Here is a 15,948-nt window from a genome sequence, read left to right on the forward strand (position 1 = left end):
TATGTATTTACTTACTACATATAAATGTTTACTTAATATTATTGAAAAATATATATTTATATTAAGATTTCGTAAATATTTTTTCAGTGTGATATATTTGTGGTGTCGGAAAACAGTAAGCAAATGTATCCAATAAAATTTTCATTATGGAAATATTGATCGCACGTTCATTAATTTGTAATAAAAAAAAAACACGTTACTTTATACAGCATTCCATATAGATTATGATGGTCGTTCTATTTTTAATAATCTAACATTTTTGTTACAACGCGCAAAATACGAACGTCGGATAACGCGTTCGAGATTATAATTAAACTATAAATACTTTATCTCTCGTAGAGAAAAATTTTTCTATCCGATGCATACAACTAACTGATAAAAGCAGACATTATGAACGTTGCATTATATCTATCGATCGCGATATTCTCCCGGTTGATCACCCCGAAATGTACTAAGCCAGCCCTTAACCGATCCTCGACCAAAGCTCCAAAGGGAGAAAATCGCTCCCAGCACTTGATTGCACTCGCACGCTGCGAGCCTCGCAGAGACAATGTCCAATTTATTGTTAGTCTCGTTGTAGAAACGCATGCCTGATAGACTGTTATATGTATGCGTTATATGCGTTAACGAGGACATAGTCTGGATGCATAAAATACATATACAGACACACACGCGTACATACACGGATACGCGTACACGACACTCGCATGTCAATAATTCTCGTCGACAGAGTCTCAATTTTTTATTGAATAGTCGTAGAAAGAAAAAAAGAATGGACTTTATGGCCGTATCACACTAGCGATTGGAGTTGAGTCTGCGTCTCTTGACCAATCAGAAAGAAACTGCTGCCCAACAGTTCCTTTTTGATTGATCAAGAAATGCAGATGCGATCCAGGTCGAAAGTTATTCTCATATATTGCGATTTTCTTAATATTTTAACCATAATTTGGATATTTCTCTGTATTTTTCTCCCAAAAGGTCTCCTAAAAATTCTCCTAAACTTTTTATAACTCCAAAAAATCTCTTGATGAAAAAAAACCTCCAAATTTAGAAAAATCCCCCAACTTGGTAACAATAACGCAATCGCTAGTGTGATACGAGCATTACAAAGATAAAATTGATTTAGATGGAATTTTTTTTCCTTTACTCTCGAACGCTTCGCCGAGCGGATTCGCAGCATCCAAGATTCTCGCTCGGCGACCGCGGACACTCCCGCATTCGCGATGTTTCAAGATTTCTAAAGTTTCCCCCCCTTGTTTCGGAGTTGAGTGATTGTCTGCCACCCGAAACAAGGATCCTTCTGGATTCATTACTCAGCGCGGTCGTTCGCTATTTACAATCCTAAGGAAAGGAAGCCCGAGTTCCGACGCGCCACGCGGAGAAGAAACGGGAAGTCTCGGGGAAATGAAATATGCCGCGACGAAAAAAGTCCGCGAGAAGCTCGCTCACCCCTTTCTTTCCGTCTCTCTTTCGCGCGCTTTCGTTCGCTACGGAAGGCGAAGACGAAGACTCGCTCGCTCGCGCCAAACAAGCGCCGTAAATTTCAGCGTCCTGCCTCGAGAGAATCGTACCTCATCGAGAGAGGGAATGCAAGACGCGCTGCCTTCTTGCAGCCGCGTGTCGACAGTGGCTTTATCTCGAAAGAAAGGCGTCCGGCCGAAGAAAGTTCGCGAGGAGTTCCGGGACGTTTTCTCTCTGCCTCTCCGTGACGAAAACGGAATCGCGATGATATCTACCGGAACTTTTTAAATATCGCAGACAATAGTTCACGCGATTATTCATGTTTCAATACGCGACCGCGTTCCCCATATAAAATGCAAAAAGGTCACGCAGCTCGTATATTAAACTCGGATGACTGGATTTTTTATTTTTGTCATTGTTCCGATTCGATGAGAGTGAGAGAGAAAGCGTTTGAGATCCTCGCAGTGATTTTGCCCAAAATTGAAATTTGTACGAATGGCAGTGCAAACGCGCAATTAAATCTGGATGCTTGTTAAACAGAATAGCGCGTTTTGGTGACGTAAACGTTTGACAATCGGTCGTGTCATTAATAACTTTATTCACGATCAATCACATGGCCAATCTAGAGCTCGCGGTCGTTTTTATCATAAATGTGTGTTTCCCGTGTCGTTCGGAACAATGTACACCGACACTAATGACGCGTTAATAATCTGGAAAACGCAAGCGCTGACATAAACGCATCCACGGGCTTTAAAAGGCTATTTTTATCCTACGGAAAGCCGACAAGGCGTGACGCATTACTCACTTCCGATATTAAAACGCCATATAAATCGCTAAATCCTCGTTCTATCATACGTCGAGCTATTTCTTCATTATCTAACAGCTTTTCGTTTGCTGCCTTAAATATCATTCACGTCATAGACTTGAATGTATCGCAGATGTTAATAAATCATTTAATAGAAATAAATATATTTTCGGTCCAAGCAGATCTTAGTACTTAATAATACTAAATGTAAATTTTTTGCAAATTTATTAATAAAAAAATTTATATTTTTTTTTCCCTAGAAAATCTCAGTCACATCCTTATCTCTTTCGAGATAATTTTCTCGACAGTAAAATAGTTTATACAAGTTGCGTGAATTTCAATTATTCTTCGATTTGAGAGATGCACCTTTATGACAGTCAAAATAGAAATTTTTTTTTATCTTAAACTTTTCGTTTGCGATAAAACGAAAAGTTCCTGGGAGAATCGCGACGCACGGGAGGACGAAACGTTGTAAAACGCGTCTCGACGCCGCTCGGAGATCAGCACGATGTTCCCCATGTCGCAAGATGCAATTCGAGTGAATTTCACGGACGTAACTGGGACTATCAAACTATAACACAGTCATTTGGCTGACTAGTAGAGAGTTACGCGGCCCGGCAAAGAGCTGCGTGTTCGTAGACGGCTTTTACGAGACTCTTAAAAGTAGACTTAAACGCTCGTCCGGTACCTTTACCGCGACTACAAATGCGGTGCGTAAATTTTCGGTCTGACGTTACGGCGCGGCGTTACGACGTTACGACGTTATTTTGACGGTTTGACAGGAGACGTCGCGAGCAAGCGAGCGATTAGATCCCGTAAATCGATGTAACCGCGAAACCGCCACTGACCTCGAGCGTGTCTAATAATGTACGAAGGCTACTGTGATATATCGAGTTCGGATTTCTAACGCGAGATCGAGTGGGATTTAGGGAGGATCTTCTCCGTCCGACGTTGCGGCGACGATAAAGGATTTACGAGTGGAATTTCGTTCCCCGCGGTTGTAATGGCTTTCCTGATGAAGATTGAATTCGACCCTCCCGGCGCTTTTCGGATCTCTGAATACCCGGGCTTCTCTTTCCTCTCTTTTTGCAATCGATAAGATCGTGAAGATTATCGTTTATAGACGCCTCTTTATTTGTGTAGACAAACGAGTGAATTTTTCGAAACTGGCGTACTAAAGTTAAATGGTGGTTAAAGGGGAACAACGCGAATGCTCAGAAGCTGAACGGGGTGTGCAGTCATTCTTTGTTCTGACTGATGACTGGGAAACAGTGCTCGTACGAATTGCTAGCTACTGCCTGGGGAATGCACCGTCCTTATCTTCCAAGGAAGATTAATGTAGCGAGCACGCGAACGCACTCGAGACTCGATCGCATGCATTACTACGCATAGTCATTACATGGTTGTGTAAAGCTGTATATGTATATCTCTTCACGTGACGTATTCGCGACTAGTCGTTTAATATTTGTTTCGCTGAAAAATACCGTTATTTGACCGCGTTCAGCAGAAAAAGTGACTTTGCAACTGTTGTAACACAAAACTAGAAATCAGGAAAATGTCAGGGAAATTAAAAACGATCGGAGAAATCAGAGAAAAGTCAGGAAATTTCGTAAAATTTTCTGGAAAATTAAAATTCTCGGCTTTAAAGAAGTTTAATATTCGTATATCACACCTACGCAGTTTTGGAATGCCAACTTAACAATTAAATGCAAGCAATGTCAACAACATTAATAACAGTAGTAATTGACATTGCTATTTTAAATTGCTTTCTCAACCAAATATTTAACGATTTCCAAATCAGGATAAAAATGCGACAAATTTCAAAATATAGTTGAGAGTCAGGGAAGTCATGAAATTTTGTCTGGAAATCGGGGAAAAGTTATGGAGCTTTATGATGAGGAGTTTGTGGCAAGTCTATAGAAGTAGGTCATTACCGACCGTTTCTATTTTTCACATTAATATTGGGTGCGTTCCACTTAACGTTCACAACGCTCGTGGAATCATTTCATCCTTGTTTAACAAATGTTGAACAAGGACAAACGATGCTCGCGAGCGTTAAGTGGAACACAGTCATTGTATTACGTAAAAGATAACCAATACAGCACAGATGATTCCAGCAATATTCTAATAACATTGCAACAATATTGCTGCAAATTCTGTGTTGTATGGGAAAATTCTGAAATTTTTTAACTTACCAATAATTATGTCATTCAAATGATAAAAGATTTGATTTTTCGCTCTCTTTATTTTTACAGTAATTTATTTGCTTGGTCCTTTTAGTGAATAAGAAACGTCGGTACTTCTAATATTAATAGATTGATTATATTTGAATTCAGTGAGGAATTAAAAGCGATGATCAATTATAAAGAATCTTACAACAGTTGCAAACTATTTTCTGTTAAACGGAGTCATTCTTTAACGTTGCTGTGCTTTGTAAATAACCGCAGTTTTCAGAGAGTTCACAGCGAGATATCGAAGCGTTTTTGCGATGCGAGATGATCACATCTCGGGCCCTCATAGTCGGCTCCGTCGAGAGCGTTTTTCGCGCAACGCTCTCGTCGTCTAAGAAGTTAATGCTTCGGATGCGCCGTAAAAAAAATTTCATTTTCGAAGTGTATTATCCGACACTATTCGCGTGCATCGCACGTGCAACGCTAAGAGCAGTTTTACAGTTACGGCGGATACAACGCGTGCTTTATGACGGGACGCGACCGGGTGAAATCTTCCTTGTGAAAGATCAGTGTTTAAGCGACAGTACGCACTGCACGTTGCACTGCTATTTGTTAGTCATGTGCTGATTGTTAGTCCATATGAATGCCGCATGCGTCGAGGACGAGAGCACCGATATACGCGACGTATACACACGTCGATCAAGTTTCGCGTCATCCTCCGGAACATCCTATCGGAAGTTATCCAAGGATTTATTACCGCGAGAGAAAAAGGAACAACGTAAAAATTCCAAAGTTACGATAGTCAATTTAATTCGTTCAGAACGAGATTTTCAAAATGCAGATTCTTAGCGATCTAAGGATCCCGTTGAAGACCCAAGAGTCTCCAAGGAGTTTAAAAAAAGCTCAGAATCCGCGGAGATACAAAGCTTCAGGGGATAGGAAAGAAGACGGGGATCTTTCACTGTTATTTATAGACAGATTACACTTCGCTTCGCTTACTTCGTCGCATGCGATACCGAAGATTTATAAGCGAAGCGGGGCGAAACTTTCTTCGGCGTGTGTGTGCGCGTGTAAAGGTATATATGACTTGGGGAAGCCGCGTTTCCCATGATTCTCACAGATCATGATACGGCCCTCGTGACATTCACATAACGGCATAGCCACGATCTCACGTGACATATTTTATCAGTGCATTCGATCATAAACGCGCGCGCTCTCTTACCATTCATCTCCCCTTTTTGAATCATCTCATCACGCCTAATCTATCCGCTATATCCGTTGTTACAGGATGCCCCGCAAGAGATGCGTATCGGGCCGTAGGAGTATTATCTCCCAAGCAACTTTCAGTCCATTTTTCTTTAGCGAACGCATAATCTCGGACTTAATTCCTGAGCTCTTCGGGAAAATGAAAATTAAAGAGCGCTCGCGGTAAGAGCGCTTGAATTAAATTCCTGCTAAAGAAAAGTCGACGCTAAATTCCTTGAGAAAACAACTCCCGCCGCTCGTATATGTCTCTCTTAAGGGCACCCGCAATTACAATTAATGCATAGTCTAACTAAGGAATTAAATATATAGATCTCGGGATTTTTCGGAGGATCCGTTGCGTCAACGGGATACTCGGACTCTGCCGTCCTTAGATCCCCGAATCATCGAATTCGCCTAATAATCCCGAACGATCGACTGGTTTGCGAAAATATCGGTTAGATAGTTGCAGCTCCCTGCCTCTCTTTCGTATATTTCGGCCGAAACAGACGTTAATTTGCGATCTCGATAGGAATCCTCGGGGGCTCTATAGATCACAATTAGCTTCTCGCGAGCCGCGGGCGAAACAAAATTTTCCGCGACGCGAAATGCGAAGCTCGCGGCGTCGTCGTCTTGCCATTACTCACGATGATATCGTGGCGGCGTAGCGATACCGTCGTTTTCATGCGAAATGACGTTTATCGTAATTGCACGTCCGGGCGCATTGAGCGCACTAAATTTCCGTGGCGCGTCCCCCTATTAATTACCTCCTGATAATCTCGACTTGTAATTTACAATACGCCGGAGGACCCTCCATCGAAAAATCGCGCCATCGCGTTCACGACGAGCGCGACGGGACAATTCGACCGCGGAATGAATCGCTCGATTAATCGCAGTTGCAAATGACTGATCGTTGTGATCAGTGACTAATTAAACCTACACGGCTCGCTGCTGTAACGGGTGAAATAGCTCGTTTTCTATGGTCGTTCGATCAATTTACAAGCGATATTAATTCCCGAATATCGACGATGATTTAAAAAAAAAAAAGAAATAGAAAAATAACGATAACGCGATCAATCTTCCGCTGACGGCAGGGAGAACGTGTATCCCTCAAAAACGATTTCACATCGTCTGAAGAAACGAACGAAGGACGCGAATCAATTTTTCTTCCGGAAAGGAGTCGCGTGAGGAGCCGCCCGCGTGCTCCAAGATAAAAAGAGAGTCTCGCGCGTGATCCCCCTCTGTACTCGTATCGTCGAACGATCTTATTTTTTTTTATTTCTTTTTTTCTTAATCAATTGTGTACATGTGTTTACTACCTTTATATTGACTCAATGATGTTATTCTGTGGTGCTTTGCATGTCTCTATTGGACTCTGCATGTCGTATAGGGCATCGTAAGTACTTACTAAATGAACTCATCATGAGACCTACGAATACACACGACACATTTTCGGACTCCAATCTCGTCGCCAGAGGACGGGCGGATTCGCGAATCCATCGATCCCTTGCGATCGCGCGCGGATTCCTCGGAGCTTCGAATCCACGAATGCCGGTGCACCTCGAGATCCTTGGATTCGCGAATCGTTCGATCCCTGGATGTTCGGACTTCTCCAAGCCGGAAGATCCCCGAAACTTCGAATTCTCGGATTTCGGGAACGCTGGGTCTCTCGGTCCTTGGATTCGGACGATCGGGATCGAGAATCCTTGGGTTCTGACATTCAGGAATAACCGAAGGATCGTTTGATCCTTGAATACTTAGATCCTTATACACAAGTAGTAGAATCTACGACTGAATCTACGCCATTTATATGAAAATGCGATCGAGGAATCTCGTTCCGCTGATCCGTTCTTTAAAGAAAGAAAGAAAGAAATCAATATAATGAAGTTAGGAATAAATAGACGAGAATAAAAATCAATGAGGAAAGCGACAAAATAGGGCTTTGTATTAAATCAAAATAGAAATAAAAATAAATTCGCTAGTAAAAGGTAGTCGATAATTATAAGTTTTAAGATCTTAACATTTTTCCTTTCTAATTATAATTTACTCAATCCACAAAGCTAACGAACATTCAAAATTTTTTAAATAATTAAGTATAAAGAAATCTCAGAATCACCGACAATCTTGGCTACGTGCTACTCGAGACGGTACTGTTCCGAGATGTATTTTTGCTCGAGAATGAAAAGTTCACCGACACGTATACAACTTCACGGTTCGATGCTCTGAATACAAAAGAACGGAGTTAGCGAAACGAAAAAATAGAGGAACGAGCCTTCGCCGATCGATACGATTTCAAGTTGCGGAAAAGAATTCTCTTCCGCCACACGGGCGAGCCCTGTCACATTCTCGCCCTATATTTTTATTAATTTATCCTGACATAGGAAACCTTAGCAGAGAGTAGCCATGTATCGTATTAAACTTGCCCTTGTCGTTCGTTCGGATAGATAACTCGGCTAACGACCGCCGATCAACTTCTATTACGATTTTGCCCGTTTCCTATATATATTGTATATCTCTCTCTTATCTTTGTCGGTCAGTTTTATCTCTCTTTTTAGTTTTTGTCAATATTTTTCTCTCTCAACGCCTTCAGATGCCTAGTTAATCCCCCTTTTTGTTACTTCCTGGCTTTCCCATCGGCCTCAAGCCTCGAACCTGAAGAGAGATTAACGAGGTACGAGCAAAAAGAACGAAAGGGAGAATGGGAAAGAGGGGTGAAATAAATAAGCGGGAAGGGTAGAAGGGGGTTCGAAAAAGAGAGGGATTTGTGCCACGGGGGAAATGCCGGCGGCGTTTGGCGGACACGGAAAAGGGGAGAAATGACTTCCGTGGATTTTTCCCGCTCGAAAGCCGATGTTGTTCTAACCCGAGGGTGCATAAACTCCATCCTTTTAGTAATATCACCGACCGGTATGAGAATCGTTTAATTTTGCACTCGCATACGTGCTAAGATAGACGTAACGATCGACGCCGAGAATTTCTCGGAGTAAACATACATTTTCAAATATTTTCCTTCGACTTAACTCCGCTTCTTGATTTCGGCATTATAATGAACATTCACTTCTCTAGATTAGAAAAGTAGTTGTATGCACTCCAATTCGCAGGTGCAGAAAAATCCGCGGGAATTATTTCTCTCTTTCGTCGTTCGTTGCATAAATCAAGAACGCCCTGGAAAAGTGATTTTCCGGCACGATGATCGGATTTCCTGTATTTCCTCTATTGTTTTCTAGATTTCCCTTGTCCTGTGATACATTTTATTCTGGAAATCCTCCCCTTTCCCTTCTCTTTTCCGGTCATTCTCTCTCATTAAGCTCGTATACATGGACACCGAAAACCACATCGAAGCTGCGGGCTCGTGAATAGCTAACTGCCGCCTCGTTAATTACCTTTCCGAGTTTTTTTTTTCTACCCACGGTGTAATGCGATTCGACAGGAGTTGTACGAGGATACGGGGGTGTCCATTTTAACTTTTGTGTTTTACTCTCCCCGACTCTTTGCGAAATTTTTAACATCCAGCAGTTTCTTTACGATATCTCGTAAAGCGTGTCTTTCACGAGAAAGACCTATAAGACCTTTCGTGCTTCCCTCACCGAGATCTTTAAGAAGGAAAATCTATCTCTTAACCATTCCCTGTCGAGTTACATGTCTGAATTTTTCATTTCTTCCCAAATGTCTCGTGTAAGTCACGTATTTCATCAGAAAATACGCGATCCCTAGTTGAGATTTATCAAAAGAATGCATATAATTTAGAACAAGTGATTTGCCGAATTACGACTCATTTATAACTTCCCTAAAACATTTTTCAAACTCATCTGAAATTGTGGTTTTATCATTTTGTACGAGAAAAGAAAAGCAAATTAGTAATGTTTGACATCTATTTTTGAATATAGTACTCCGATATAAAAAAAAATAAAAAAGAAATTTTTTTTTAGTTTTTCAGAAAGCTGATATTTCAGTATTTTTACCGATATTGATGCAGTACTGGCATGTTATTTTGTATCGGGATATTTTCAGCTTCTTTTATGATACAGTATTATCGAAAAATCACGTGACAAGAGTTAAAGTTCCATATCCAATTTCGTTTGCTTATTCGAGCGAGATCGATTTCCTTTTTTAAAATTTATCTTGTCATTTTTACTTAAATCTTCCTTCTGCAACCAAAGGATTCCGCACTAAATATATTGAAAATTGGACAAAATGAATTAGTTTTTACATATAATATAATTTTATAATGTGATAAACAAAAGATGTCATAGACATAAGGCTGAACAGTAGATAGTTTTGTTTTACACACATTTCTAGATTATTTCTCTTAATTGATTTATTCTCGTCAGTCTAATATAAATTATAATTGGTTTTACACATTTGTTACACCATAATTCAAAAACTCTTCATTATTGAACTTTGTTTTTATGACATCTTTTATTCATCACTACATTATGTGTGTATAAACTACATTATGTGTAAAAATTAATTTATTTTATCAGGACTTTAATTTTCCATATAATTAGTGCAGGATCTTTTCTTCGAACTTTGTCTGTAATTTCTTCGAGTTATTAAAATTTAATTTCCAAAATTTTCGTGCCACACGATCTTCTTCCAGTCTGTACAGGAAGCTCGATCAGCACTCCGGGCAATTTGGGCGAAGAACGTAAATTATGTGCGTCACGTAATGTTGCTGCTTCCGTGAACGACTAACACTCATATCCCAGTCACGCTTTCTTTTCCCTTACACCTTGTATATTTCCCATAAGTAATTCATTCCGTCTCTTCCTTGCGGCGCGAGTTGCACGGAGTTTCAAGTTCGTTACGTCAATCTAATTGCAACGATTTCTGTCTCTCGACCCTCTGAATTTCAAGTATTTTTCATTTTAAGTGATCTCTCGGGAATCTTTAGTGTCTCTTCCGGCGCAATCGTCGCCTCCCACAAAGAATTTTATTTTCCAGGATTACGTGGCTTTCACGTCTTCTCGTTATCTGTTAGATGTTTACGAGCACGTAGAGGATTCGATACTCAGTTCTATAAGCTTTTATTTGAACAAGAATTTTAGTTGGATTCAAATACGACTCGTCGAGAATAATGGACGATTAAATGTATGAAAAGCAATTTTCATCGAGGATACACAGGACCGTCTGAAAAACGCGATGAAAAGTCGGAAGTTTCGTGAACTCCGCACCGCACGTTGATCTGTTTCCTCACCGTGTCCAACTTCTCTCCAGGTCCTCTCCAACTTTTCTTATTTTTCTCACTTTCCAACGTTTCTCTCTGGAGAGTAAATGGCACCCACACGTTTCATATAAAATTCCGTTACGTCTTAATCTGTAAGATGCCATCCTTTCCTCTTTGATTAACACGTAATGGAATATTGATGATTTCGGGTCGAAATTGGACGCCACCGATCCCCTTCAATAAGTAATCTCGATGTCTTTACCTTTTCTTTTTTTCCTCTTTTTCTTTCTTTTTCTCTTGCTTTTTCCATTTGCGTTTTATTTTTTTTTTTTTCTTTCGACACGGCTCCTCGTAGAACCGAGGCGCGGCGAGCAATGCGTAACCGATCGACAGAAATCTCTTCTCTTCGTGTAGGAAAAGGAGGATGGACCGGTGTACAAGTTTTACGAGACCATCCGCGATTTCGGGGACGACATTATGACAACCATCAGTCATCTGCATGACGTTACCCTCTTCGCGCCCAGCAACGAGGCGCTGAACGAACCGAACGTGAAGCAGATGCTGCAGGACAAGAATCGCATGAAGGAAATCCTCAAACTCCACTACGTCAAGGAGCGACTAACCCTCGACAAGATCAAGGACAAGAGCGTCAGCCAAGTAAGTCAGTTTTTCTCTTTCCGTACGAAATTAAATTACGTTGGACGAAATTAACATGAGATTATAACAAAAATCGGGCTTCGTCTTCGAATCACTTGTGTCCTTAGATAAAATATTGTGCCTGAAACATATTAACTGCGCTTAACTCTAATCATATTTACGTGGGCTTAAATACATATTTAATTACCTAAACATATAATCGTGATAAAATGTAAGATTCATCTCTCATATCAAGCTTGCTTAATTTTTTGTTAAACTTAGATAACAAACTTAGATAACAAACGTTGTTCTATTTTAAGAGAGACTCTTCTCTGCGTATTTTCATCAGAAGCTCGACATATACATCGATATAATACACGTGGAGGTATATTATCACATTGATTAACCCAGCCTTTCTTTTTGTTTTTCCAAAGAAAGCAAGAGACTTCGTCGGGAAGTCACAAGTCGGGGTAATTACAGATTCATACAGCTTTCAATGTTCTCTCCTTTTTTTTTATCCTTTTTTATGCGTGAAACTGTTCGCAAACTCTATCTGCATCCATTCGCACTGTCCGCTTTCATGCGTTTCTCCATGTTGAATGTATTACGAGCGCGGAACGAATGCGAGCTAACATTTCCAACACTAACACGCCGCACCAGAGCATTCGGCAATCGATAGCGTCAATAAATCTCGTCCCGCCAATAGCTTTAGTAATCGAACGCCAAAGAGATTTCTATTCTTGCTACGATACAACGGTATACAAGGTGACCGGAAAGTTACATTGAAATTTGGTGAGCGAGACTTGACACGTCGCCGTTTGACAACAAATTTTTATTTCGCAATTCCCTTAAAGGGATGCTGCGAACTTGATTGATGTCGATAAAATAGATTCTTAATTCCAAATAAAACGTTACGTATACATAGATAAAACATTACATACATTTCTTGCTCTGTTATATTCTATATATCTCATACTATATTATTATTCACTCACACTGAAAAAAATTTTGATTATTTTTGGTCCAATTCTAGTAATAGTTTTATAATCTAAATCATTATGAGAAGTCATTGGACCAATTTTCATTAATTCAATGAATATTTTATTGTATTTACGTAAAGTTTTGGTTTCGTACTTTTCCATTCACTTCTCTTGTAAGCTTCAAAATCATAATTTGAAGGTCTCATTATGTTCTTATAAATTATTCAAATGTAGGGAACCGTCTTTTTGTTGAATATATACTTGGAATCATTTATATATGTGAAGAAACAACCTACCTATAGGAAACTGTAATTTACAATTTTTTTTCACATTGATTTGTATTTTCTCACATCTATTTGCACTTTTCTTTTATTCTGGAGAAGGATTTTTCTGTAAAGAAAACGAAGAAAATGGGAAAGGACGAAATGTGCGTTTCATCAATGTTACAGACGACTCCAGCATACATCCTCTTAAATCCTACATTTCTTACAATCAGTGAATCAAAAAAAATAGATCCACGGTTATCGCCTCTTCTATTTTCTGCCTGAAACTCCTGGCTTTCGATCGAATCTTCAGCTTTCCAGCTGAAAAGATTTCATTACTTTCTTTTTAAAGAACGCACTAAAAGACAATAACAATTTTAATAGTGATCCACAAGAACGTCAGGTGATTCGTATCGTGCGACGAGAGGCTGACTTTTTCGTCACCCCGTATACCGGGAAACGCACGATTCGAATGAAATTGCGGAGAGATTCGACAGTCCGCGGAATGGATTTCTGCCGTTTCGTCGACAATAGGATGTAACGATAATTGCGTATTTTTACGAGAAGTCGAGTTTCCCTCAGGCGACAGCGGGGACGAACGAAAGCGAACTCACCTGGTTAGGCGCGATAAGAAAATTCGGCTTCCTCGGATTAAGTGGATTGGAAGATAAAAAAAAAGTTTCATGCGGGAGGAAAGAGATGCCTGACGTCATAACAATGCGCTGGGGCTGTTACGCTCTTATAAACTTTGCTTAAAGTCGACTGGCACGCCGGTTCGTTTTCGCGCTTTTCGAGGCTCATTATCATCCAATCAGCATGGCGAAACTTTTCGTCGGAATAACAAAAAGTTCTCGGCAATTTTCCACCGGCTCCTGAATTTCCACAAACCTCCCTTTCCCGCCCCTGTAGTATTTCCCCCTCGCATTTGCCTTCGCTTATTTTTACAGAATCGAGAACGTCTTCAGCGACGACAAAATTGCAATCGTCCCGAGTCCTCCTCATCCCGTTTATACCATATTTGAGACGATCATGGCGCGAACGGTCGAGTGCACGGCTATTTCTTTATGGATCTCTGTAATTGCTTCAGCGTTTTGGATCTTTCGATCGTTCGCTTATCATCTTTTTTTTCACACCGACATTGTACAGATTGAATCATGCAGCGTCGTTATCCGCATTATCAATCATACGCGTCGCAGAGAGTTTTCCGCGTAGTTTGAGAGCGTCTCGTTAGCGCACGCGAGAACTCAATTACATCGGGGAAAACCGGCAAATACCGGTAATCGCAATGCGTCCGAAAAATCAACAGAAGACGTGTAATCGCTCATATAGCGTTGTTCTTTGTCGGCACGCACGATTTGATACATTAATCTTTATCATTATTAGCGACATCCACGCAGAAAAAAAAGATTTGTTTAAACAACTAAAAATTTCACTGATTCAGAAAATCTACAGCCGTAATATACGGACCGCCAGTTTTCTACGTTTGTAGAAGATTAACAAAGTTGTACAGCTGAATACAATTAGCGATTATGGGTAATCATATTTGTTGTAAAAGTATAGCAAATTTGTTAATGCAACAAAGATAACTTTCTATGAAAACCCAATATATAGATCACAATTTTTAACAAAACATGCTAGCTAAGCGTAATGTTGATGCTGTACACTTTAAATTTCTTGCAATGAAATCTCACTTCAAGAGAGTGAAAATGTAACTGCCCTTGAAAAAAAGTGACGAGTTTCACTCCTTTGAAGTGAATTCACTCTAAAAATGAAATTTCACTGCAAAAAGAGTGAAAATTGTCACTCTTTTTCAAGAAGTGAAATAGTTTGACTTTTTTTTCTCAAGGGTAGTTGTATTTTCACTTTCTTGGAGTGAGATTTCACTGTAAGAAATTTAGTGTATAATGAAGAAAACTTGTTACATTAGCAATTTTCATCATAAAGAATTAACTGAATTAGCATATTGATAATTGCTTTAACAAACATAATTTCTTTGTTGAACCATTAAATCTTATCTATTATCGTCTGCAATACATGAAGTAAGAAGTAAGAGTAAGAAAGAAATTAACCAATCACAGTCGAATATTCTTCTCACATTCGACTGTGATTAGTCAATTTCTTATTCTTACTTCTTACTCCGTGCATTGTAGACGATTGTAGATGTTGAACTCGCGCAGGAGACTATAGCTTTGCTGAACTACCAAATTTATTTTTTTCCATGCATATATATTATAGCGCGAACATGTAAAGAAACGTAAAAGCGAAAAAGAGACACACGTGACATGCCGTTTTCTGCTATACGAATTTACGCGAGAGCTGAGGGACTGTTGGGATAATTCTCGCGCAAAACCGATAAATTCCTTCCTGAAAACGCCCTCGTATGGCTACGGCTGAGTTTATTGGCTTTGCAACATTGTTTGCAGATTTGCCTGTTATCTATACGCACTGTCGAATTTATAGGGTGCCGCGGTGCGACGCGTCTCGCAAATCCGTGGTGAAAAATCATGCCCGGCCGATTGCGCCTCGCGGGTTTACGAAAAAAAAAGGGAGGAAACGAAAACGTAGGTAAAATCATGGGCGAATTGCATCACGCAAATGTTCGGTCGGAAAATACATCGACGTGGTATCACGATGGAAACTCTCGCGATATCGCTTTACAGCTTCCAAACAAACGAAACATCGGAATCGGATATATAATGATCCGTGCTGCTAATATTCATATACGATGCTATAAAAGAACGAAGCCAATTCTGATTAAAGCGATTTCCAATTTTCGATCAAAATTTTTCCTTTCCATAAATCGTATTTGAATTAATCGAATTTTATTAAAAGCTTTATAGCTGAAATTAATTTAATAATATAATTAATCTTAGAACGCTATTGATACGTACATTTTATATGCAAGTGAGCGAGATCATTGGACGCTAAATTACATCTTTAGTGATCATCAGGAGTTCACGCTAAATCTGTTCAATTTGTCATGTTGAAAAAAGCTAGGACAAGCAGGACAAGCTTTTAAAAATTCGATTCATATATTATATAAATAGTATGTAAAAGAAATTAACAAAAAAAAAGATAATACTGACAGAATTTGTAAACAAACTCTGTACTTTTTTTTTAAATAAAATTAATATTTATGATATGTTAAATATTGATAAACATTTTATTTATAAAATAAATAAATACGTGGTCAAAAATTAAACGGAGAAATGTAGGACATCTA

At 39.6% G+C, this 15,948-nt stretch overlaps 1 protein-coding gene across 6 annotated transcripts in view; it reads left to right on the forward strand.

The window, feature by feature from the left end:
- The window catches only part of Fas1 (fasciclin 1 Fas1 domain-containing), a 379,369-nt gene that overhangs the window by 282,395 nt on the left and 81,026 nt on the right, over positions 1-15,948 (forward strand). For 3 of the 6 annotated variants that reach the window (XM_018450497.1, XM_018450496.1, XM_018450501.1), the window contains exons 10-12: positions 7,070-7,075; positions 11,261-11,503; positions 11,917-11,952. In XM_018450497.1, coding sequence (XP_018305999.1) covers positions 7,070-7,075; positions 11,261-11,503; positions 11,917-11,952 — 285 coding nt within the window. The remainder of the gene's footprint in view (positions 1-7,069; positions 7,076-11,260; positions 11,504-11,916; positions 11,953-15,948) is intronic. The other 3 variants (XM_018450498.1, XM_018450499.1, XM_018450500.1) reach the window with 2 other exon arrangements.

The sequence above is a fragment of the Mycetomoellerius zeteki genome, unplaced genomic scaffold (assembly GCF_001594055.1).
Source record: "Mycetomoellerius zeteki isolate Tzet28-1 unplaced genomic scaffold, Tzet1.0 scaffold285, whole genome shotgun sequence".
NCBI classification, from domain to species: domain Eukaryota; kingdom Metazoa; phylum Arthropoda; class Insecta; order Hymenoptera; family Formicidae; genus Mycetomoellerius; species Mycetomoellerius zeteki.